The 24,692-nt window shown below is 45.7% G+C and overlaps 2 protein-coding genes across 2 annotated transcripts in view; one reads left to right on the top strand and one right to left on the bottom strand.

Annotated features, from left to right (window-relative positions):
- Positions 1 to 16,228, top strand: part of Slc44a3 (solute carrier family 44 member 3) — a 70,632-nt gene extending 54,404 nt beyond the window's left edge. The window contains exons 13-15 of the mRNA XM_057793545.1: positions 10,389 to 10,526; positions 14,481 to 14,717; positions 15,845 to 16,228. Coding sequence (XP_057649528.1) covers positions 10,389 to 10,526; positions 14,481 to 14,717; positions 15,845 to 15,949 — 480 coding nt within the window. The 3' untranslated portion in view covers positions 15,950 to 16,228. The remainder of the gene's footprint in view (positions 1 to 10,388; positions 10,527 to 14,480; positions 14,718 to 15,844) is intronic.
- A 1,849-nt stretch (positions 16,229 to 18,077) lies between these two features.
- Cnn3 (calponin 3) overlaps positions 18,078 to 24,692 on the bottom strand; it is a 30,897-nt gene continuing 24,282 nt past the window's right edge. The window contains exons 4-7 of the mRNA XM_057794197.1: positions 24,405 to 24,542; positions 23,953 to 24,069; positions 21,339 to 21,485; positions 18,078 to 18,942 (exon numbers count right to left, since the gene is read on the bottom strand). Coding sequence (XP_057650180.1) covers positions 18,598 to 18,942; positions 21,339 to 21,485; positions 23,953 to 24,069; positions 24,405 to 24,542 — 747 coding nt within the window. The 3' untranslated portion in view covers positions 18,078 to 18,597. The remainder of the gene's footprint in view (positions 18,943 to 21,338; positions 21,486 to 23,952; positions 24,070 to 24,404; positions 24,543 to 24,692) is intronic.

The following is a 24,692-nucleotide window of genomic DNA, read 5'->3' as shown; positions in this document are numbered from 1 at the left end:
TCTCATGGTGTGCCATACAAAAACCAACTCAGAATGAACTTTCACCCGAAAGACCTAAAACTACACAATCCCTGGGCTAGAGAGATGGCTCAGTGGTTAAGCACTGGCTGCTCGTCCCAGGCATCTGAATTTGTTCCCAGCATCGACATCACAGCTCATAACCCCCTGTAACTCCAGGTCTAGATCTTTTCTGACCTCTTGGGACAGTGAACACACGTAGAGTACTTATATGTAGGCCAAACACCCATCCACATTAAATTAAAGGAGATTAATTAAAAAAAAAAAAAACTTTAGTTTCCTGGAAGAAAACACAGGAAGCTAGTAGAAGGCATTGGATTTGGCACCAGTCATTCATATGTGACACAAAAACACAGGGCAATAATAAAATAGATAGAAAAATCTACCTTAAACTCAGGAACTGACTGCATGCCCTAGGCAACAATTTGCAGAGTGACCCACAGAGCAAAAGGCCCATCTTTGGAAAGGGACAAAATGACGACGTCACATGTGATAAAGGGTTAATATCACCAATAGATAAAGAACTTCAGCTCAACTACAACAGACCAAAGAACTTATTTTTTTATGAGCAAAAGATTTGAAAAGGCATATGTCCAAATAATCTATACAAATGGCCAATAAATGTATGAGAATATATTCAACATCACGAATCATTAGCGAAATGTAAATCAAGGTCATGAGATATCACTGCATGTCCTTTGGGTAGGTGACTTTCAATGTATCAGACAATTATGAGTGTTACCAAGGATGTGAAGTTGGAGCCCGTGTATACTATTGGTGGGAATATAAAATCACAGAAAACAACATGAAGTTTCCTCCAAAACATTAATAACAGAATTATCATACTGTCCAGCACTCCACCTTCCGGGGTCCATGCAAAGGAATTCAAAGCAGAATCTCAAAGAGTTGTGTGCACAGCCATGCATATCTCAGCATGACTCTTAATAGCCAATGGTGGAAGAAACCAATGTTTGTGTATGTGGATGAACAGATAGAGGGGATGATTACATACCTACAGAGGAATATTATAGAGCCCTTAAAAGAAAAGAAACCCCCACACGCTGCAGCAGGATGAATTTTAAGAAGATTGTACTAAGTTAACTTGTAGCAAGTCTTTGGCTGTACCACCAATTCCAAAATAACAACACTGAGACTTATTATTAATTATGAAAACTTGGCCTTAGCTTAGCCTTGTTTCTAACGAGGTCTTATAACTTACAGTAGCCCATGCCTATTAATCTATGAGCTGCTACATAGCTCAAGGCTTTCACCTCTCCTCCTGCATGTCCTGTTTCTTCTCCATATCCTCTGGCATCTCTCCCGTGCCTCAGTTCATCTCCCCTTCCTCTCTCTCCCTTAAGTTCCACCAAACTCTCCCTCCCTTGCTATTGGCCATTCAGCTCTTTATTAAGCCAATCAGAAGGCACCTTAGCAAGAACACATCTTCACAGTGTACAAAAAGATTATTCCCAACATTAAATAACCCATTTCAAAAGGACAAATGTCCTATCTTTTCCTTTGTATTCATCAGACCTTCCTCACAGTGACAAAACACCAGAGAGAAACAACTTAAAGAGGAAGGTTTTGTGTTGGGTCATGGTCTTCAGTCCATGCTAACTTGACTCTGTTCCTTCTGGGTTCAAGCACAATGAGGCAGACTTTCACGGGGAGAGTATATATGGCTGGCTTTATGATAGACAGAAGGCAGAGAAAAAATAAAGTGCCTAGAGACAAGGAAAGCACTTCAAAGACACAGTCCACTTCCTAGTAGAACGTTTATCCATGGACCCATCTATGGGTAATCCATTGATGAGATTATGTTCTCATACAAGCCTTCAATGCATGAGTCTTTGTGGTGGATGGGAGTGGAGAAGGCAACTGATACCCTAATCATAACACCACTATATGAAATGCCTAAAGAAGTTAAAATTTGCAGAAACGGAAGGTAGAAAAGTGGTTACCCAGGACTGGGAGAATCTATGTTTTGTGGATATTAAGTGTCTGTGCTATAAAATAAGATAGTTCTAGAGATCTGTGCACAACCATTTGAATGTACCACTATCCTGATATTCCCAAACTGTTTGGGATGATAAAATTAATGTTGTATGTTTTTATTACAATAAAAAGAAGGGGAAAGATAGGCTATTATATATATTTCAGACAATCCATTTTTCTTCTCAGAGTGTTTCCTACAAGGTTTGCCAAGCCACAGTCCAGTGCCAAACCAGGGCTGCTGTTGGCCCTTGTCCCTCAGCCTAGCAGGTCAGCTGTTGCCTTGTCAGCCCCCTGTCAATCAGCAAAGTGTAGACACCTGACTTAAAGCTATCTCCCCTTAAACATGTGGTGTCCGGGAACACACCCGGTTCCCACTGCTACCCTCATCTCACTGGCACCATTTCCCCAGTGCTCAGCTCCAAACTGGAGATGCTCGGTGCTAACCGAAGTGCCCACCATCTAACACCTGTGAGCACCATGGTGTTTGTGGAGGTTCCATAATGGAACAGGCCCCAGGGTAAACATCGCTTTTTTTTTCATGTTTATATTTTTGAAGTTTCATACGTGAGTATTGTATTTGCATCAGAGCTAAACATTTTGTGCATGCTGTCGAGGTTTAACCTCTTAAGGACCCTGAGTGTCAGGAAGCTGTCAGTCACACTGTACAAATGAGGGAACTGAAGCCCAGAGGCTAAGGAGCTTCACCAGGATGACAGTGGTTCTATGAAGGTCATCTCCAAGATGCCACAAGCCCCGGCATCACCGGCTTGGCGGCACTGGCTGAGTTCCTATTCAGAGATGAGGGTAAGGAAGGGAGCTGAAGCTTCCAGCCACCAGGAGCAATCATCTAGTCTCTGTTTCTGACAAAGTCAAGGGGCAAGTTCAACGAGATGCGCTTGTCTGCTTGGGCTTTTCCTGGGTCTGAGGGAAGATGAGTGTTCTCTCACAGTGTATGTGCTGTCTGCTCTGGATTACACTTCATGTTGGTCCCCTCTCCCTGGGCACAGCCTATTGAGAAGGCTTTATCCTCAGTAGAATGTGAAGGGTTTTCTTGGGGGACATCTGAAGGTACCTTTAAATTCATTTTAGCATATTTATTTATTTACACTTTTACTTATTTTTCTTTACTGGGGAGATGCACAAGTATAGGGGTCAGAAGACTCACCTGTGAAAGCCGGTTCTCTCCTTCCAAATGTGGGTCCCAGGAATCAAACTCAGGTTGTCAAGCCTGGTGGGAAGTACTTTTGCCCAATGAGCCATTCCATCAGCCCTGGGTGTCGTAAGGCTAACATTCTTGTAAAGAAACAAACATACCAATCAGTCAAATTCAGGTTTAGTATGAAGGAATAGTATTTGGAAGACAACCTTTGCCAAAAAACATCTTCATTACAACAAATGTCCCTGCATACAGGATAGGGCTCCAAAAAGGCATCTCAACATAGGAACTATGGGGTTCTGAAGGACTCCAAGAGTGGGGATTGGGGGTACAGAACAGGTGTTTGAGGTGGCAAGCCTGGTGCCATGCTGGTTCAGGTCAGAAGTAGAGGTCTTATCAGAGAGGTCCTAAGTGACCTCACAAAGTCAGGGCAATAGTGAAAAACCATGAAATCAAGAGGCCAGAGAAAAAAGGAACCCTCATAGTCAGTGTTCCCTGAAGTTAAAACACAATGCTAAGGAAAAGAAACCTCGTGACAGTTTTCATGGGGCTGGACAGATGGCTAAGTAGTTAAGAGCACTAGCTGCTCTTCCAGAGGACCCAGGTTCAAACACCAGCTCCCACATTCCGACTCACAACTGTCTGTGACTCCAGGTCCAGGGGATCTAATGACCTCTTCTGAACTCCTAAAATTAATTAATCTACAAATATTTTTTAAAGCAACATTTTCTTGCTGGTTTAATTCATGTGTGTTGAAGGTGTGTGCACACATGTGTGCACAGCAGGTGAGGTCAGAAGAATGTGTTCTATGTCACCCCCTCAGTCATTGTCTACCTCTGTGTAAGACAGGGTCTCTCGCTGGCTTAGAACTCACCAGGTAGGCCAGGCTGGCTGGTCAGAGAACCCAGGGGATCTTCCTGGCTCTGCCTTCCCAGTGCTGTGATAACAAGCAAGTGCCAATGAACCTTTTGTTTGTTGGTTTGTTTTGTTTTACGTGACAAGGTCTCACTATATGCCCATGGCTGGCCCTGAACTCACCGTGTACATCAGACATGCTTTGAACGCACTGAGATCTGCCTACCTCTGCCTCTAGAGAGCTGGGATTAAAGGCTGGAGCTGCTAGGTAGGGCTGGCCCATCGTGTCTAACATGGGTTCTATGGATCTGGCTTAGGTCTTTCTTCATGCCTCCAGGATAAGCACTTGACCAGCTCAGCTGCCTTTCTAGGCCCAGGTTTCCATGACTGTTTTCCAAAAGGGTTTTAGGACCGGTGAGATGGTTTAGTGGGTCAGACTGGTGCTACAGAAGCCTGGTAACCTGAGTTGCATTTCAGGAACTCACAGCAGAGAATTTACGTATTGTCCTTGGACCCCATAATGTGTTGTAGGACTTTACAACTTGTACACACACAATAATAATAATAATAATAATAATAAATCTAAATAAGTTAAAATAAATGGAAAAGAGTTTTTTAGAAAGCTAATTCTTGTCAGACAGTGGTGGCACATGCCTTTAATCCTAGTACTTGGGAGGCAAAGGTAGGTGAATCTCTGTGAGTTTGAGGCCAACCTGGTCTACAAGAGCTAGTTCCAGGACAGGCTCCAAAGCTACTGAGAAACCCTGTCTCGAAAAACCAAAAAAAAAAAAAAAAAAAAAAACAAAAAAAAAAAAAAACCAAAAACCCTAATTTTTGTATGTTGGAAGTATGATTTATGACAAATTCAAATATTTCTTGCATGTAGTCTGAATGTCACTTTCTTTACTTGACAACATGTGTACTTTCATTGAAAACCTTGCAGACAGAATGCAGGTCTAGGGCCTTGGGCTGGTCCATCTGTCTGTTCTTTTAACTGTGCACAATTACCAAGGACTGTGGAGGTGAAGGAAGGGTCCTTCCAGGGGCTACTTGAGACCGAGCCATGGTTTCCTTTCTTCTTGCCTCTGTATTGCTTTATTTTTTTAATGATGAGCTTGGACAGAATAAGACCATCCTAAAACTTATGCCTAAAAGCAAGCACAGTTCAGAAGAGCAAAGGGGACTGTGTTGCCCTGCTACTGGCTTTCTTGGCAGCAGTAACTCCCAGTCACCATTCCCCACCCCACCCCTAGTGCCTCCCTCCTGGCAGGACCCCTGAAGGGGACAGGGCTGGCAGGCCTCCCCACTGCAGTCTCTTTGGTAATGGTTTGCAGCCTGGTAACAGTGAAGGGGCCAGTGAATGCCAGGCCCAGGAAGGCTGGAGCATGTTTGCCGGGTGCCTTGACTTCCTCCCCACGTGTTTGTGATAAAATCAGAGCTGAAACTGGCTTGGGCTAGTTCTTGCAAGTTTTCCTAGGGGCCTCAGAAGGCTTTCTGAAGGTCTGTGGACTCAGCTACCCCGGGCTTTCCTGAGGTCTGAGGGAAGTGGTGGTGTATTAGCCGCTCAGGTTTGCTTTTAGGCATTCTTGCTTTATGTCGAGTGAGTAAAATCAGAACTCAGTTAGAAAAGGCATTCCAGAAATCAAGTCAGCTATTCATGGCAGGGCCGCGGGGCAAAGCCCTTCCCTTCTCTATGGAGGAAAATTCTATTTACTTTTTGAAGAGTCAACAGCAACTCAAGTTCAGAGCTCCGCCACATTAAAAAAGAAGGAGCCGTTTCAGTCTGGGGGAGGACAGATGGGTGCTCTCGGGGGATTGAGGGCCAGGCTGCGAAAGCTTCGGTTTTGATTTTAGGAGGGGGAGGGGACCCTTTCTATGTGTTAATATTCTTGGAGAACTTTCAAAATAAAGAGGCGATGTAGCCTTTGTGTTACCTAAAAGCACAATGATTAGAATTTGCTACTAAGTGGGGATAACTGTGCCTACAGTGATCATTTTACTGAGTTATGGCCAAGTCACGTGATTAGAGTTGTTGGTCCACTGTGAAGCACTTAGGAAACATATATGTGCCTGTATGTGTATGCATGTGCTTGTGTGTGTGGGTGCAAGCATACATATATACTCATGGAGGCCTGGGAAGGACATCAGGCGGCCTGTTGTAGCTCTCTCCACTGTGTTCCCGCAGGACAGGGTCTCTTACTCCATCTGGGGCTGTCTTGGGGCCAGCAAGCCCCATGAGCCCCCGGTCTTTGCCTCTCTCCCACACTCTAGTGGGTGACCACTTCATCTTTTCTTTCTTAAAAGATTTATTAATTTTGTTTATGTGCATGAATGTTTGCCTGCATGTCTGGCGCCTGCAGAGGCCAGAAGAGAGCATCAGATCCCTGAAACTGGAGTTACAGAGGGTTGGGAGCTGCCATATGTGTGCCAAGAGCCGAACCCAGGTCCTCCGTAAGAGCAGCAAGTACTCTTAACCACTAAGCCATCTTTCCAGCCCCTTCACTAAGCTTTAAGTGTGGGCTCTGGGAACTTGAACTGAGGTCCTCATGCTGGCAGAGCAAGCACTCGTACCCGCTGAATCTATCTCCAAACAAGCATGATAGTCTTTAATACAAAACCTTAAAGCCAGCAGACAATCCTTTTACAGAGCCCAGAATGGGGTTCCTGAGAGGAGTCAGGACCTTGCGGAGATCCCTCTGCAGGCTTTGGGAGGCAACCATTTTTAGAACCCAGTCTCCTTCTACAAAATGACTATCCTGCCGTGTCCTAGTGGGAGCTCTCGTGAGAACACCACACGGCTGTTTCTATGGCAATGAACAATGCACACCTCGAAGTAAATGTTTTCCTACAGGTGGGCCTGGCGAGCCAGAGGTCCTCTCCACACGGGAGTGATGTAACATCAGTCTCATGCGTGTGACTCGGCATGCCATCTAGCCTTGCTGTACTTGGTTACTCTCTGCTACCTTGCTGTCTTGGGGCTAGGAGGATTAAATGAGTCAGTATGTTCAGAAAGAGAGCCTAGGATGGAGTACTCTTTGTGTACTGGATGAATATTTGTGACAGTATTTACTTTCACATAAAAGTTGCACACATACTGACAGAAGAAAACATTTAAAGGCCACAGATAAGAGATGAGAAACTCCCTTCAGGTTTGTGCCCAACTATTTGGGGACACAGCACGCAAAGATCTGCTGGGCTCAGGGTGTTCAGTAGTCAGAGCGTCTGGGAAGAATTACAGTTCCTAGTCCTGGGCATTTGTGCCCAGGGGAGAGTTTCTTGACTTTGGGCCAGACTCTGGTTTGTCACTGTCACTGAGCCAGTGTGCTTGGTGGATGTGTGGTCACACCACAGTGCCCCTGAGTGCCGCGGCGCCCTGTGCGCTTTATGGCTTGCGTGAGAATGTCTTGCAAAATTCTGATATGCTGGCTTCCAGCCATACTGTGTGGCTTATTCCTCCTCGAGCCTTAGTTATTTCCTAAGTGACTTAGAAAACTCTCTCTCAGATCTTCTCACTTCACCTGCTCCCCCTTTTTCTTTCTAAGGTTGCTCATAGAAGGTCAACCCTCTAAGGTCTAAGGTCATAGAAGGTCAACCCTCAAATCGTTTGACCTGGACTAGAGATGGAGCTCAGCTGGCAGAGTGCTTGCCCGCACAGCAAAGGCTGCTGCAATCCCAGCACTCGGGAGCTGGAGAAAGGAAATCATAAGTTCAAAACCCTCCTAGTTACAAAGTTTGAGAACAGGCCCGTGAGACCCAATTTCACAAAAAGGAATTTAAAAAAGCAGTTTGTCCTGTGAATTGTATGTGGTCATCAACTCAAAGCGATTTAACCATTATTCTCTTTCCCTTGCCGAAAGGTTAGCCATGGGGACAGGGAGGGGGTCCTCCCTTAATCATTCATGGTTGACATGATGTCCTTACTTCCTACTCCCCATCACACATCATTCTTCATTCTTGCCACACTGCCCAGCTCTGTGGCTGTCTTCGCACATGACCCTGAAGCTGTCAGCTCAGGCGCACGCACACCCTGTGGGCAGCCTGGTGCAGCCCCTCCTCCTGATACCTGCCGAGGAAGCAGCTTCTGCTCCACATAGTGTGGACCCACTAATGCTGAGGCAGCAGAATGCTCGGTCTGTGCCCCGTGTCTAGGGTGATGCTGCCCCGTGTCTGGGGCGATGCTCCCCTTCTTCTCTCACCCAGTCATTAATCTAGGTCTCGATGTGGCACTCAGGGTTGACTCTCGTGGTAAAATGCCGGTGCTGTAGTCTCTTCAGGAAGTCATATGTAATTTCCCTGTCAGTGTGGTTTTAATGTTCTCTTTCAGTGGGCCATGAGATGCTAAAGATAAGTGGTTATGAGGCACCCCCCTCGAAATTTGTGGAGTTGACCCATGCATGAAAATGTGCTGTTTAACCTTTAATCATCTTAGCTGAGGAATAAAGTCTATTTTTGTTGCTTATGAGTGATGGATAGCACTAAGTTGACTGTGAGGGAGTGGGTTTCGGGGGGGGGAACAACCCTCCCTTTCTCAAAAACAAAACAAAACTACCCTTTCCCATATGACTCGGGAGATCCACTAGGAATCAGTTAAGAAAGGGAATGCCCTGGGCTAGCACCTGAGAGGAAGCAAAGATGGAGAGACACGTGGTAGTCACACTGAGCACTGGGACAGGGCCTGAGACACACGGCTGGCCACTCCTGGATCTTCGTGATGTGAAACCTGAGGATGAAGACAACACAGGCCCTTCCTGTGCCTCACAGAGGCTTGAGGAGCTGGTCCGTGCTCCCAGGGGGAAATGATGTCATCTTTGGAGACCTCCAGCTACAGGAGAATGGCAGTCCTCCTACTTGCCATTGCCAGACGCTGGGCTCTACAGGACCGTGTCTTTAGTCTTCCTATCAGTAGGTGCTCTGGTCCCCTTTAACGATAAGAAAAAGGAGCTCAGAGAGGCTGGTCACTGGCCCATGCCAGTATCTCCTGTCCTCACTGGGAGAGCTGGGATTTGAGTCTAGAGACAGTTTGGACTACAGGGCTTGTGCTTCCCAACACCACCATGCTTTTAAATTAAGTTTTGGCATAATGAAAACTGGTGAATGTAAAAACCAGATAGCTGGATTTTAAAGAAAGCATTCTTTGTCTTACTGACTCATCAGAGGGCTTTTGGAAAATGTCCTCAATCTTGGTTTCCAGTCTATGAAAGAAAGAGTCTGGGCTGGGGAAAGAGTTCAGCTGGCAGAGTGCTGGCCCAGCTCACAAGAAGGTCTGAAGTCAGTTCCCAACACCACACAAACTGAGTGTGATTCCCCAAGCCTCAGCATTTGAGAAGATGCAAGAGGGTCAGAGGTCCAGGCCATCTTTGATTATATAGTAAATTTGTGGCCTGTCTGTGCTTTGTAAGTCCTTGTCTCAAGCAAACTAAAACAAATCTACCATTACACACACATACACACACACAATGCACATACACACACGCAAACACACATACATACACATACATGCTCACACACACATGCAAATAAACATACACACACACTTGAGCACACACACGCACATGCGCACACGCACACACACCCATGTGTATTTTGAAATTATATAAAATTAGGAAATTAAGACGCTCACCCTGTATTTATAACAGCATATAACAGCAAAATATTTTAAATAGCCAGTAAGCCCATCTCACTTCTTGGCCTCTTAGATATGTGTCGGAGTAATTGTGGGGCTCCACCATGCCCTGGGGGAAGGCTTTTGCTCTGCTCTGGCTCAGACTCCAGATGTTTCAGCCATCTTGAACACATGGGAGGTTATCTTCCAGGCCCTTTCCTGAGTGGCTGGTTGATTTTTTTTTTTTTTTTTTTTTGGTTTTTCGAGACAGGGTTTCTCTGTGGTTTTGGAGCCTGTCCTGGAACTAGCTCTTGTAGACCAGGCTGGTCTTGAACTCACAGAGATCCGCCTACCTCTGCCTCCCGAGTGCTGGGATTAAAGGCGTGCGCCACCACCGCCCGGCGTGGCTGGTTGATTTTGAACTATGACTCCTAATTTGTACAGGAAACTCAGTTCTCTAGCAAGAACCCACGCTGTCTCTCAGGCCTGAGGGATCCTGGCCCTGGAGCCCTCACTAATACCAGAGCAGCTGAATCCTTGGGTTCGGCTCGCTGGTCCCTAGGGTCTGCCCTCTTTCTGGTACCCAAACTCCATTTCCTGCCCGCCAACTCTGTCGTCTATTAAAAAACAACTTATGTTTACTCATTGTTTCCATGTTTGTGGTAGAGACACTAAACGTACAGCCGCAGACTCTGTATTGTCGTTCTGCTGTCTTGAAACGGCAGGAATCGCCATCCTCGTAACTTCCGTCTGTCGTTCTAGAACGCATACACCGCAGCTGCCATTAATGGGACGGACTTCTGCGCATCAGCCAAAGACGCGCACAAAGTCATGTCCAAGAACTCAAGTCATCTCACGTCTGTTAACTGCTTTGGAAACTTCGTCATCTTCCTGGGAAAGGTGAGATGTCTTGATTAAATAACAGAGCCTGCAATTCAACAAATTAGACAATGTGGGGGATAGCTTGTGAGGGGACTCGTGCTTCTGGCTCTGGATCAGCTGCCATGCCTCGTTACCTCCTTCGTTCCCCAGTCCTGTGAGGCTGCCTGTTCTGCAGTCTCCAAGGTCCACAGTTACTATCTGAATCTTAGTCTATCTTTTCTTGCCTCTGACCAAGTCCACCATTTTGATCCCTGGTTCTGTTTGTCTGAAATGAAAATGTCAGAAATGGGTATATTTTGTGCATTGGGTTTTTTTAGTCCTAAAACGTAGAAAGTAGCATTGATTTGATTAATTTGTACATTATTTAAGGGCAGGAAGTCTAGAAAATGGGATCTGAAAGCCACATGTGGTGGTGGTGCACACCTTTAACCCCAGCGCTCAGGAGGCAGAGGCAGGAGGATCTCTGTGAGTTTGAGGCCAACCTGGTCTACAGAGTGAGTTCCAGGACAGCCAGGGACACACAGCAAGAGCTTGTCTAAAGAAAGGAGTCTGAGCAATCGAAGTGGAGCCAGTTGGATTCTGATGTCACTTGACTATCCTTTTAAAATGTCTTGTGCAGCTGGATGTGGTGGTGGAATCCTTTAATCCCAGCACTTGGGAGGCAGAGGCAGGTAGATCTCAGTGACTTCGAGGCCAGCCTGGTATACAAAGCAAGCTCCAAGACAGCCAGAGCTACACAGAAAAACCCTGTCTTGAACAACAAACAACCAAACAAAATGTCTTGTGCAGTAAAGAGGCTCTTTAAAGCTCTGGTGTCGTGTGGTGTAAAGGACAGAGCCTATAACTTGGAAACTTTGAATCTCAGAGTCTTGTGATATAGGTCCGTAATCCTCCAGCTACTCGGGAAGCTGAGCCAGGAAGCAATCACAGACAAGGCTAGCCTGGGCTATAGAGTGAGCTCAAGGCTATCCTGGGCAATTAGTGAGACCTAATTTTTATCTCCAAGATAAAAAGTTAAAAATGGGCTGGGTACGATGTAGGTCAGGGACAGAACACTGGTGTCAAATGTGTGAGGCCCTTGGAGCATAGTCCAGTGCAGCAATCAGAACAAATGTTAACCTGAGCCTCTCCCGGGTTGTGGGGATGGTAACTGAAATGCCAATGAAAACGATATGCCACCCCTGATATACCAGCCTAATCAGTCATGTCGCAAGTTCTCTCTGCCATGCCACACACTATACCTCTTTCCGTGTAATTTTCATCTTCTGGGCCTAATTCTGCATCACTTAGTTTGTTTGATCCCACTTCCAATTAAGGACCTATCTATCTGTCTGCCTGTCTATCCATCATCTATCCATCCATCCATTTATCCATCTATCCATCCATCCATCATCCCTATCTATCTATCTATCTATCTATCTATCTATCTATCTATCTATCTATCTATCTATCTATCTATCCATCCATCCATCCATCCATCCATCCATCCATCCATCCATCCATCCATCCAATCTACCTACCTACCTACCTGTCTGTCTGTCTGTCTATCTGTCTGTCTATCCATCCACCATATCTGTCCATCTGTCTATCCATCCATCCATCCATCCATCCATCCATCCACCCACTAACCATATGTATGTATCTGTGTTTGTATGCATACAGTTGAGGACAGAGGTATCAGAGCCCTTGAAACTGGAGTTATAGGCAGTTGTGAGCAGCCTAATTGGGGACTGGAATCAGAACCTACGTCCTCTGCAAAAGAAGCAAGCACTCTAAACTGCTGAACCATCTCTCTGGCTCTCCTATTTCCTCGTAGATGCTGTTGATTCTTGATCATGATCTTTCTCACTGTGTCTTCTGTATTCAACGCTAAACAAACATTCGTCTTTAGACTATTCCTCCCTGTCTCATAAGAATACCAGTTTGTGGCAATGCCCACACGCGACAAGATCTTAGTCACCAGCTGTGACCTGGGTGATGCCGAACACGGGGACCATGCCCCATTTAAGACTCTATTCTTCTGTGCTTCTGGTGTAATATTTGGTGCATGACTGTCATAGTTAACTTCCAGCATGTTAAGACATGCTTGGCTCTCACAGGTGTGTGCTAATCACACATACATTTAAGGCTCACCTGGGCCCCAGAGATGTTTCATGTGACAATAGTAACAGAAGCACAATATAATTATTTCTTTCCAAACAGCCAAATAAGGTATAGCTGCATGCAATTTGGTAATACTGTCTCCTTAGTCAGATTGCAGGTGATACATTTTCTAATTCCAAATTATTTTTTGGGTGCAGTTCCATAATTCTTAATGCATTTAGGTTTTTTTACTTTAAATATAAAATATAAATTCATTTTCTTAAGATTTCCTGTAAGAAGCGTACCATGCCTAATGAGCTTTCAAAAAATATGCGATAATTCGTGACTTTAGGCTTCTGAAGGAAATAGCATTCTGAATTGCATATTCGTCTTTGCAGGCATCTAGGGGTAATGGGGCTTCCTGGTGGACTCTCACATATTTTAAGAAACTGGGAATACCATGGCCTGTGAGTGTGTTCCTGGAAATCATAATTACATGTCACAAAAACCTGGGAGAATCCAATTGTCCTGCACACTAGCACTGGAAAGTCTGTCCACTTTAGTGCCTGGAGGGCGAAACCAATCACTTAGAAAATTAATAATTCACCTACTTAATTGCTTGTAATAGAAAAATGGGGTTAAAGCCAGGAGGTTCATGCCTTTTATCCCAGAATTCAGGAGGCAGGCAGATCTCTGAGTCTGAGGCCAGCCTGGTCTACAGAGCGAGTTCCAGGAGAGCCAGGGTGACACAGAAAAACCCTGTCTCAAAAAACAAACAATCAAAAAATGGAGTTTAAAGAAAAAAGAAGTGGGCATGTTGGCACACACCTTCAATCCCAGAACTGGAGAAGCAGAGGCAGGTGGATCTCTGCATTCAAGGCCAGCCTGATCTACAGAATGAGTTCCAGGACAGCCAGGGCTAACAAAGAAATCCCATCTCAAAAAAAAAAAAAAAAAAGGAAAAAAAGAAAGAAAAAGGCTTTCAAGGGGCCAAGAGTCAGCTAGTTCAGTTCGTGGAGTATAAGCATGAGGACCACCATAAAAGATGAGGTGATGTTACATGTCTAACCCTAGTGCTGGGAGGTGGGGTTGGCAAAGATGGGAGATTCTCTGGAAACCAAAAGGATGAGCTCCAGGTTTAATGAGACTCTGACTCAAGAAATAAGATGGAGAGCAATGAGTTCCAGGACAGGCTCCAAAACCACAGAGAAACCCTGTCTCGAAAAAACCAAAAAAAAAAAAAAAAAGATGGAGAGCAATGGAGGAAGGCATCCGACATGGACCTCTGCCTCCACAGACGTGCACCATTACATACCCTCCCACACCTACATCATTGCATACCCCTCCCCCACACCTACATCATTACATACCCCTCCCCCCACACCTACATCATCACATACCCCCTCCCCCCACCTACATCATTACATACCCCCACACACACCTACATCATTACATACCCCCACACACACCTACATCATTACATACCCCCCCACACACCTACATCATTACATACCCCCCCACACACCTACATCATTACATACCCCCTCCCCCCACACCTACATCATTACATACCCCTCCCCCCAAGCACACCCTGAGGACTTTGCCATACTGTGAGGAGAAAGCAGACTGAAAGTTTTCCGCATTACTTACGTGAGGGCAAAGGCAAACACGGGGAAAATGAGAGTTCGTGTCTGTCTTCCCACCCGCTGGGCTTCCGTTTCTTCCATCCGTTTTCTGCTCCTTCTCTTTCACCCTGCCTAATTCTCTTTGGGACACACACATACACAACAGCGTTACTTGTAGTGTGTGTGTAGGGGGGACCAATAGCCACTGACCCTGATCATGAAAGTTTCCAATGAGCCCCCTCCCCGCCCTCCCCGCCCCCCACAGGTGCTGGTGGTGTGCTTCACTGTTTTCGGCGGGCTGATGGCGTTTAACTACAACCGCGCGCTGCAGGTGTGGGCCATCCCTCTGCTGCTAGTGGCCTTTTTCGCCTACCTAGTGGCCCACAGTTTCTTGTCTGTGTTTGAAACCGTGCTCGACATACTTTTCCTGTGCTTCGCTGTGGACCTGGAAACCAATGACGGATCATCAGAGAAGCCATACTTCATGCACCCCGAGTTCTTGGTAAGCAAACACTTCATCCCATTGTCATCTCCATCCTTGTGACCTCCCCAAAGACTGACACGGGGGAGGGGGGCGACACACCCAGTCTCAACTCTGGTCCACAGGGCTCCGTGAGTTGCTCCCTCCATCAGGCCCAAAGTTCCAGAGGGGGACGGGAGCTCAGCTTTCTGAGGCTGAACTACTTTCTTATGGAGAAGCCTCTGCCCTCTCCAAAGAGAAGTGAGAATGCATGGGGTATGTGGGCTCTTCCATGGGATGCTAGTGGGTATCTTCGGCACTAACAGCTTGGTCTTGCCCCTTGGATAGTCTGGGAGTTTGAACAATCAGTGTTTATGGAAAGCATTTTGCATTTCCAAGCACTATTCATACCCATGAACTTTGGGTAGAGCGTGTTGTTCTACAGACTGCTCACCTTTAATGCCAATACTGACAGACAGATCCGCAGCCCTCGGGCCCCTTGCTAACAGGGCACACCCTCCCAGAAGCCCCATGCTGCTTGTATCTGGAACTAACAGGCAGTAGTTTCCAACAGCTTTTTTTGCAACACAATAAACTGCTCATCTTTTGTCTTATCCTCTTCAGACAGAACACATTTCAACAACCGAGCTGTGTCTCCTATTTGGCTACTGGGGGTCAAATGATATTTTAGCAATTTTCTTTCATTTTGTTGCCATAAAAATTAAGGTTTAAGCTCCTTTGGCCTTAAAACAACATTCAAAGCATTGTCTGTTCAACAGGCACTGGATTTCAGCACTTCTATGAGTGCATGAGTATTAATATAAACCACCCTCCATTCACAGACATGCAACAAGACAATTTTTTACCTGTCTTTATGTACCCTGATGGTTGCATTTAAAGCTAACTTTAACTTGCTCTACTCTTCATGACTTGTATGTTTCCAGTTAAAAGTCGACTTTGAAATCTACCTCACTATGCACGCTGGCCTTGGACTCACAGATCTGCCTGGCTCTGCCTCCTGAGTGCTGGGATTAAAGGCTTGCGCCACCACCGCCCGGCTACTTGGAGACCTTTGACAATCAATTTCCTAAAAACTCTAGGGCCAGGAGTAAATGGCTACCCCAAGGAGCTGTCACATCACTGGTGCTGGTCACTTTTTTGTTTTTCAGAGTTTTGTAAAACGGATCAACAACTTAAACAATGCAAGGTCTCAAGAACACAAGGACTCATTACCAAATGAAGAAGGCACAGAGCTGAGGCCCATTGTGAGATAGGGACCCAGAGACTTCTGTACCTGAACAACCTGAGCATGCTTTGACCTTGCAGGTGATGCTGACACAAAGTCTACAGCTATTTTCACATGAACCAGAGCAAGAAAAGGCATGGTAAAACTGTTTATACTGCATCTCTTTAAAAGTACCTGGGCACCGTGACATGCGTCTACAATTCATCCCCAGCAATTAGGCAGCTGAAGTACCAAGACTACCAGTGTAAGGCCAGCCTGTGCTACACGGGCATTTAAAGCCAACCTGAATGCTATGTAGAGACCTTATCTCAACATAAATAAATAAAAATAAAAAATAAGATTGGCTCTCTGGATAGAGACAACCGCCGCCAAGCTTAAAGCCTTGAGTTGATCCCTCCAGACCCGCATGGTGGAAGGAGAGAACCAATCCCCACAAGTTGCCTCAAGACCTCCACACAAGTGCTGTGGCACATGCTGACATACACACAAACATACACAAAATAAAATACATTTAAAATGTAAGTAACACTACATAAAAATTATCTGAGTTTGTGAGGTCACAACCAGCTTATCTTTTTTTACAAAGGATTTTGTTAGCAGAAGTCTCTAGAATACTATTCTTACACGGAGCAGGATGTTCTGATTCTTCCAACCCTGGGTGCACATTATCAGCTCTTAAACTTACTGACATAAGGCAGGCGTGAACTCGACTGAAGCAGGCACACCCAGGTCAGGCAGTTAAGCAGGATGCGACTCAGCTGGTCGCAAGCAGGCGGCACTTTCACAAATCAGCAAACGTTAAGAGGAAGTGATGCTCAACCTCTGCCCAAAATGAGACTTGCCTGGGAGCTTTTTTAATTACTATTTTTTTAAACACACCTGACTCACAGCCAAAATGCAGAGGGCATATAGAACAGCTTTTCCTTCTTAATGCCCTGAACAAGACTTTGAACATGAGGACGGGCACCTCATCAGTCGAGATGCTGTGTGGAACTCCCATCCTAAGAGGAAGCCCAACCTGACTGACTTAGCAGGCCAGCACCTGTAAGGTAATACAAGGTCCCCTTCCCTTCCCTAGCCACCTCTGCATTTGACAGGAAACAGTCCGACAGCTCAGGCCCACTTTAAATGCAAATTTCTTCTTAAATGGTACCTTTCAGCCCTGAGGTCTCAACAGTGATTTCCAGGGCACTCCCAGAAGCGTGAGTGAGTCATCACCGAGTGATGATGTCATTTCTGGGGGTTCAAGCATCTCTTTATCTGTCTTGACAAAAACCACCGAAGCCCAACCGCCAGCCCTATCAGAAGAAATCGCTTGGCTGAGACAAGGTCGGAAGGCGTGAGCGACCAACTTCCCTCGTGAGGCTTTGTAGTTTCCCACACCTGTTGTTGTTTAGCCTTCCCTTAGGCGAGAAGGATGGCTTCGATTTTCCTCAGCACCCCCACGTCAGCTCGACATTGTTCATATCATACCCTCAATGCCCACATAGTAACTCTCCCTTGCAGACAGAAATGCTTTTCAGAGTATTCCAATTTGAATTTAAGATGAACCAGGGCAGCCAAATCATAACACAAGAACCAAATCATTCTTGGCTGTCATTTAATGCACTGGGAATTTTTCTTCTTTTGGTTATTGTTTTGCTTTTGTAGCCTTAAACAGACACTGTGTCTCAAGCTAACCTCAAACTCACAGAAATCCTCCTGCTTCAGCCTCTCTAGTGTTGGGAATACTGGGGGGGGGGGGGTTAAGTCACCACACCCAGTTTAGACTCAGTCTCCACGAGTGCCACGTTGTATGAGTGAAATAATGTTGAAATACCTTCTCAGTGTCCAAGGAATGAGGCCTCTGATTTCTGACCTGACTCTGCCTACACAGAAGCAGAGAAAATAACCAGCCTACGGTTCTTATGAATGTTCAAAAAAAATATTTATTTATAAAAAATACAATGGGATAAGTTTATGCTGAGAAATGCAGCAATAAATACAGTTGGAGGAAACAGCGACTCTACAGTGATACATTGGCACAAATGAAGTCTGCAGGCACACACCCAAGCCTACATGTCCGCGGCCATCTCTGTATACGCGCCTCGAGAAGCGCCACTCGGAAAAGACCTTGTCAGCTTAGAGAAGAGAATGAGTACACGTGTAATCACAAATGCACACTGATCATGACTTTATTTAAAACTCAGCAAGCAGGACTGCAGAAAAAACATCCATGTGTCAGGTTCTACACACTGCATCTTAGGATTTAGTTGGCAAAGACCACATTTAGCAAATCAACATTTTAGTCTTCCATGTATAAGCCGGATACACACTAAACTGTAGAAAAGAAAAATAGGTTCCTATTGTTTGAAAAATACCAGTTTAAGTGTAAGATTGTAAAAAAAAAATGCATAGCTCGTCAATATAAGAACTGGCTGCCCTTCCACGGCATCCCTTTTCACTTCACACGCGCGTTCTCGGTTATGCTGTAGGATTTAACCGTTACAGCACTAGAAGGCAACTATTTGGGGAGGAGGCAGAGAAAGGAAAAAGGAATGTATGTAAGGCATTTTTTTCTTAAGGTACAAGAAGAATAATAGTGTTTTAGGAAGACAAGAGAAGAATTACTCAAGGCTAGCCTGGGTCTCACTGGATAAAAACAATGGACTAAATACTGCGCTCCTGTGTGTGATTCTAATAGTCAATGCCCTGGTCATCACCATACTGGTATTCTCGGGGATAGTCATCGGAGTACTCGCCATGATACTCATCAGGGTACTCCGCCTGGTAATCACTATCACTGATTTCTGACCCATTTGTTCCTGTGCCCTGGCTTCCGTTGTGAATGACGGGTTCTGTAGGAGCGGCACAGTACTTGGGGTCGTACACTTGCCGCCCAAGCCCATACACGCTCATTCCTTTCTGGGAAGCCACTTTGTTGGTACCCATCTGTAGCGAGATGGTCGAGCTGTCCACTGGCTGTAATGTTAGCTTCTGGTCGTAGATGTCTCTTCTGGTACCCGGTGCTAACATCCCAGCCTGGTATGAGAACAGAACAGTACACAAGGTGAGACAGGAGCTAAGATCTATACTTGTTAATATTGTCTACACTGTGAAAGTCGTGTGACTGTGAGCAACTTTCAATCGGTTTAATGTGGACCTAACTCACCAAAATATTCTTAAACTACTCATCTTTATGGCGGGAGTCACCTAGTCTTGAACTGAGTCACGTCATCTTTCACATCTCTGCCCACTGTAACATCTCCACGTGGCCTCCAACCACTTACTTTGAGTTTTTCCCCCTATATGTAATACAGAAGCAATACTACCTACCTACTACTAAGGAAAGAATTAGGCACAAAAAATATAAAAACAAAGCCCAGGGCTGGAAATACAGCTCTGTGGTAAAGAGCACTTGTCTGTAATGCAAGGGACCCAGAGTCAGTTCCCAGCACCTACATGGTGGCTCACAACTATCTGTAACTTAATTTCAGGGCATCTATTGCATATTTCTGACTTCCAAGGGTACCAGGCATGTACGTGGTATACACACATACACACACAGGCAAAATAGCCACACACAAAAACCAAGTAACTAATAATTTTTATATTTTTATATTTAAGAGTTCCACACTGGCGTACCTAAACGTTACACGTGAATGTCTACTGACGGCCACTCAGGCCAATCTTATTAAATAATCATACATTAAATAAGCATTCAACTAGGAGCATGCCGAACCAATCTAAGGGACTGAGTCGTCTCAAGAGGCTGCTACGAGGAGTCGCCCGCTTCAGTTCCTTCCCCCGCTTGCTCAGTTTCTCACTCGTGTCAAGCACACTCTCAGACAGAGTGGGTGAAAAGGCGACTGTTCGTGACAGGGTAGGTTCCAGAAAGAGAAAACAGCAGATTTCACCGTAAACATAATGAGGTTACCAAAACTTACTCCCATTATCTTTAGATATAAAATTTTGCTGCTCTCAAATACTTATTGGGTAGGTACCTCCTTGTTTTGGGGATGTGCGTGTGCGAGAGAGAGACTTTCCATTGGGTAACAGAAAGGAGGGCAGATGACTCCCAGTTGACAAGAAAGTTCCTGATTGTATGAATGAGATGGACCAGGGGTTGGGGGGTCAGGGGAGCGCTAAGAAGACATGGGGCCAGGGTGCACACAAGAAGGCCAGAGGCCAGCTCTGTAGTCAGTGCTCTCCTTCCATCTTCACGGAGGCTCCAGGGAGCAAACTAAGGTCACCAGACAGATGCCTTCACCCTGGGCCATCTTGTCCACACCCTCATCCATTAATGAAGAAATTGCCTCTATCAGATTGGCCTGTGTCTGTGTATCTCAGGGGTATTTTCCTGATTGCTAATGAATGCGGGAGGGCCCCTGGGCAGGGAGGCCAGGCTGTCTAAGGAAGGTGGCAGGGAAGCCAGTAGGTGACATTCCTTGATGGTGTCTGTTTCAGCTCCCGCCTCCAGGTTCCTGCATTCGCTGGCCTGCAGGATGGGCTGTGACTTGGAAATGTAAGGCAGACAAAGCCTTTCCTCCCCGAGTTACTTTTGGTCAGACTGTTTTACTGCAACCACAGAAAGAGTTAGAACACTGACATTACAGAACTAACCTTTCATACAAATCCATTTCTCCCGTAACTCAATGTTAAGTTTCAAACCAGAAACAAATGGCTGAGGTGCCATTTTAACACACCAAAGAAGAGCTGGCCTCCAGGTTCTCCCAGCATCCCTCAGTCCCACTTGCTACAGGGTATGGCTGGCACATTGGCCCCCACGGGCTCTTCCCTATGTAATCCAGACATTCTGGTTCCCCGTCCCTTTTGCACCTTTGGCCTCCTGGCTGCTGAACCTGGTTCCCCTCTCCACACATGGCCCAGTTCAGTCTGGTCATGCCCACTCTGCATGCTCCCAGATGTCCCTGCCTCTGGCTGTGCTCTTCTGAATGTCTACAGTAAACTTTCTCCTCCACCATACCTAGCAGCAGCCGTGTGCTTCCTTCGTTTTTTTTTTTTTTCTCTCATTCACTTACTGTTCCGTGAGAATATGCTGACTAAACAGCTCTTAGCAGAAATGCCAGATAATCTTACAGACCCATTTAAACACGGGGCCCCCTTGAAAAGCAAAACCAAACCGGGGTAAGGGAGGAGCGACCATCTTTTACTTGGATCTAGGAGCAGGAACACACATAAACATCACTCTTTTCTTCTGCCGAGGCAGAAAGGCCAACTGTTCTTGCTGCCAATCAAAACCATTAGTCACGCTACACCCTGCGCAGCCTGGAGAAAGGGCCCTTTGATTCCTCTGCTCTCCCAGCAAAGCCTACTTTCCTGAAGACTAAAAATACTATAGGAAAAATACCATCGGCGACTTGAGCTACACACGGGGTCAGTGCTCGCTTAGCGTGGCCTCCGTGCCCTTTGCTCACCTGGCTGGCTCCTTTGTTGGTGCCCATCTGCAGACTAATCGTGGTCTGGTCAAAGGGTTTGTCGGTCTGCATCTTGGGGTCATAAAGATGCCTCCTGGTCCCATAGGCTGTCATACCTGCCTGGCTGGCACATTTGTTGGTTCCCATCTTTCAAGTGAAAAGATCAGCATTGGTTATCAAAAGTCAGTAACGTATACACAATACAACAAGGAACTGTAGAGCGTGGGTGTAGCTCGGCACTAGAGTCCTCATCTGCCATGTACAAAGATCTCGAACCCAGCACCAAAAAAAACGGGCAGGGGAAGTAGGGGACTTACAAGTTCCCGAGCTAAGGCAGCCCTAGGCAACTAAGTATGGACTCCCCCTGTGCTTCTGAAAGCAAAATGGAAAGGCTACCTCTAAAAGAAAAACTCGAGATGCTCTTCAATACACAGAACCCCACAGAACAATCAGCTGCATACAGACTTGCAGAAAGAGGCATACTGTTAAATAAGAAGCTACTGTGCTGGCAGAACCATGGAGAAATCCCCGCCCCTCTTTTCTATACTCTCTGCAGCACAGGGACCAGTTCAAAGTGTGCCCACTTCAGTCAAGGAACTCAACAGCAAGTGTAGACCAGAGGACAAAGCCTCTGACTCCAGGTCCAGGTGCACCCGACCTTTCTGCTGCCATCTACAAAGTTCACACTCCAGAGTCACATAATCAAGTCACAAGGAAGGGGGGAAGAACACTTACAGAAACAGCATGCAATGTTTCAGTAAGTTTATAATGTCGTGCTGGGCTAAAGTCCATAGCAATCTTTGCTGCAAGTGCAGCCTGTGTGCTTAGAATTAAAACAGCAAAGCAAAGGCCCGTACTTAGCCGTCCTCAACATTTTCAGAGAGCAAAGATACATTTTCTTCCCACAACTCTTATATACTGGCTAGAACCAGGAAGAGACAGCCAGGAGTGTGAACTGAGGCAGCTTCAGAGGAATAATTAACTTCTCTCCCCAGCTGAGAACTACAAGACCCAGGACTTCTCAGTGCCATCAGTGCTGAGAGAGGAGGAAACCAGTTCCTATGACTTTAAAAGAGTGTGGGTGGGGCTTTGCTTTTCTGAGAGTCTCTCAGAAACCCAGGCTAGCACTGCACCCACTAGGTAGGCAAGGATAACCTTAAACCCCTGATGGTCCATTTCCCAAGTACTGGGTTCATGGGTGCACACCACCATGCTCAGAGAACACTTACAAAAGAAAATGTCTATTCCAAAAAGCAAAACCCCTGCACGGGCAAAGATTCACACACACATATAAGCAAAGAAAAAGGAGGGGTGAATTACTGCAATATTAACATCTGTATAGATGCAACTGGGGTTTGCAACAGACATCTGTGAATACCCCTTGGGGTTTATTTGCATATGTGTCCCTGAGTATATCTACAGCCAAATATAGAAACCCACATTGTACAAAAAAAACATATATCCCTTTAGAAGTTAACAGTATTTTAGAACCTTATTTTTTCCCTTATCTTTCCAAACACTGGCGTTAATTTTTAGGCTGCAGGCTCCAACCGTATGGGGCTCTCTCACTGATCAGCGTTCAGGCTCGTCCACTCTAACTGCCCTCCATTTATAACAATGTTGTACTTTTGAAAATGAAAGTTCACCAGGGAGGTCCTCGGCTTTCACACCACTTGTTTGTGGTTTCGTGACACTCTTTAGGGAGGCTGTAAAAGTCACCCTAACCACACACTTCCCAATCAGCAAGTCTTGGTCGCAATACTGCACACTGCTCGTGTGTAACGATTCTGGCACTATGGCCCTTGTATTATTGCTCCCCTTGGTCAGTAACAGCTAAGAATTTATAAAGTACATTTTCTTTCTTTTTAAAAGACAGTATGATTAGAAAAAACTACAACAACAAAACTTAATCCCCAAGAGAAAAATGGGCAAGCCGAGCAGCACACCTGAATGGTTTTTTTTTTAATGCCATCATTTTAGCCAGACATGGAGGCACACACTTTTAACCCCAGCACTCGGGAGGCAGAGGCAAGTGGATCTTCAGGAGTTTGAGGCCAGCCTGGTCTGCAAAGTGAGTTCCAGGATGGCCAGCACTGTCATACAGAGAAACCTTGTCTCGGAGGGGTGGGGAGAGAATCACCACCATCATTTTCTTATAGCTGTTGTGTTATTTAATTTTTTCTTTTCTTTTTCTTGTTTCTTGAGACAAGGTTTCTCGGTGTGGCCTTGAACTCAAATTTGTCTGCTTTTGCCTCCTGAGTGCTGGGGAATTAAAGGCCTGTGCCACCACCCCCCCAGCTAATTTTCATTTTTTGAAACAAGATCTCATTCTGGAGATCAGGCTGGTCTTGAAACTCGTATGCAGCCCAGGAGGACTTCGAACTCAGAGCAGCCCTCCTGCTCCACCCTGTTAAGTGCTGGGATTACAGATGTAAACCACCATGCCCCACCACTGGTTTTAAATAGGTCGAAACCGTATAAGCCATGTAATATGTGAGCAATCTGCATTACAGAACTTTCGTGAACACTTTCCTCATGAGAGGCATAACATTTTGTGTAGCGATAATTAATGACACCGTGTTAATGGATGAAAAAATAATATCACACCACTTACCTGTAAACCAATTACACTTTGGCCAGCCTTTAATTTGCCTTCATCAAAACGTCTTGCTTGTTTTTCTGCATACTTGACTCCGATGTCAATGGTTGTGTGGAAGCCTTTTGTTTTTGCCTAGACATAAACACATTCACCAGCTGAGTTGGAACACAGATATTCTGCCACCAGCATTTTGAAGAGGAGATGACAAAGAAGTGACGTCCACCGACAGGCTCAAGGGTGAGATCATACCAGAGGGAGAAAACCTACTTAGGGCCGCTCAGTGATAATAGCGCACCCTTTGAAACGGGAGGGTTCTAATTAACCTCTCTGACACAAGCTGAGCTCAGCAGTCTTTTCACAAAGTAGCAATTACGGAAGACACATGCCCCCGCCCCCTTGCGCATCCCTGAGAGAACAATGATGTAATTCGCCACCTATGTGCAGGAAACTGTACAGTAGGTACGTACCAGACCTGCTAGGGCCACCAGTGTAGTCTGAACCTGGGTCATGTTGCCATTCTCAAAAAGATCATTTGCTTCAAATATGTCATGGGGCTTCATACCGTAAGCCTGGATGGCTTTGATGAACTTGCCGATATTCTCCAGCTGTATAAGCAGAAAGAGGCACATCAGCTTTGAAGCTATGGACACACCAAGAATCTGCAGTCTTGATGACTGGTTAACCAGACTCCAGACAGAGGGGTCTGGGGTAAGACTCCCTATCATATACACAGTAAGTACACAGCTCTTTCTGGA

Source organism: Chionomys nivalis, chromosome 18 (assembly GCF_950005125.1).
Source record: "Chionomys nivalis chromosome 18, mChiNiv1.1, whole genome shotgun sequence".
Lineage (NCBI taxonomy): Eukaryota > Metazoa > Chordata > Mammalia > Rodentia > Cricetidae > Chionomys > Chionomys nivalis.
This window is presented reverse-complemented; position numbering and strand designations above follow the sequence as displayed.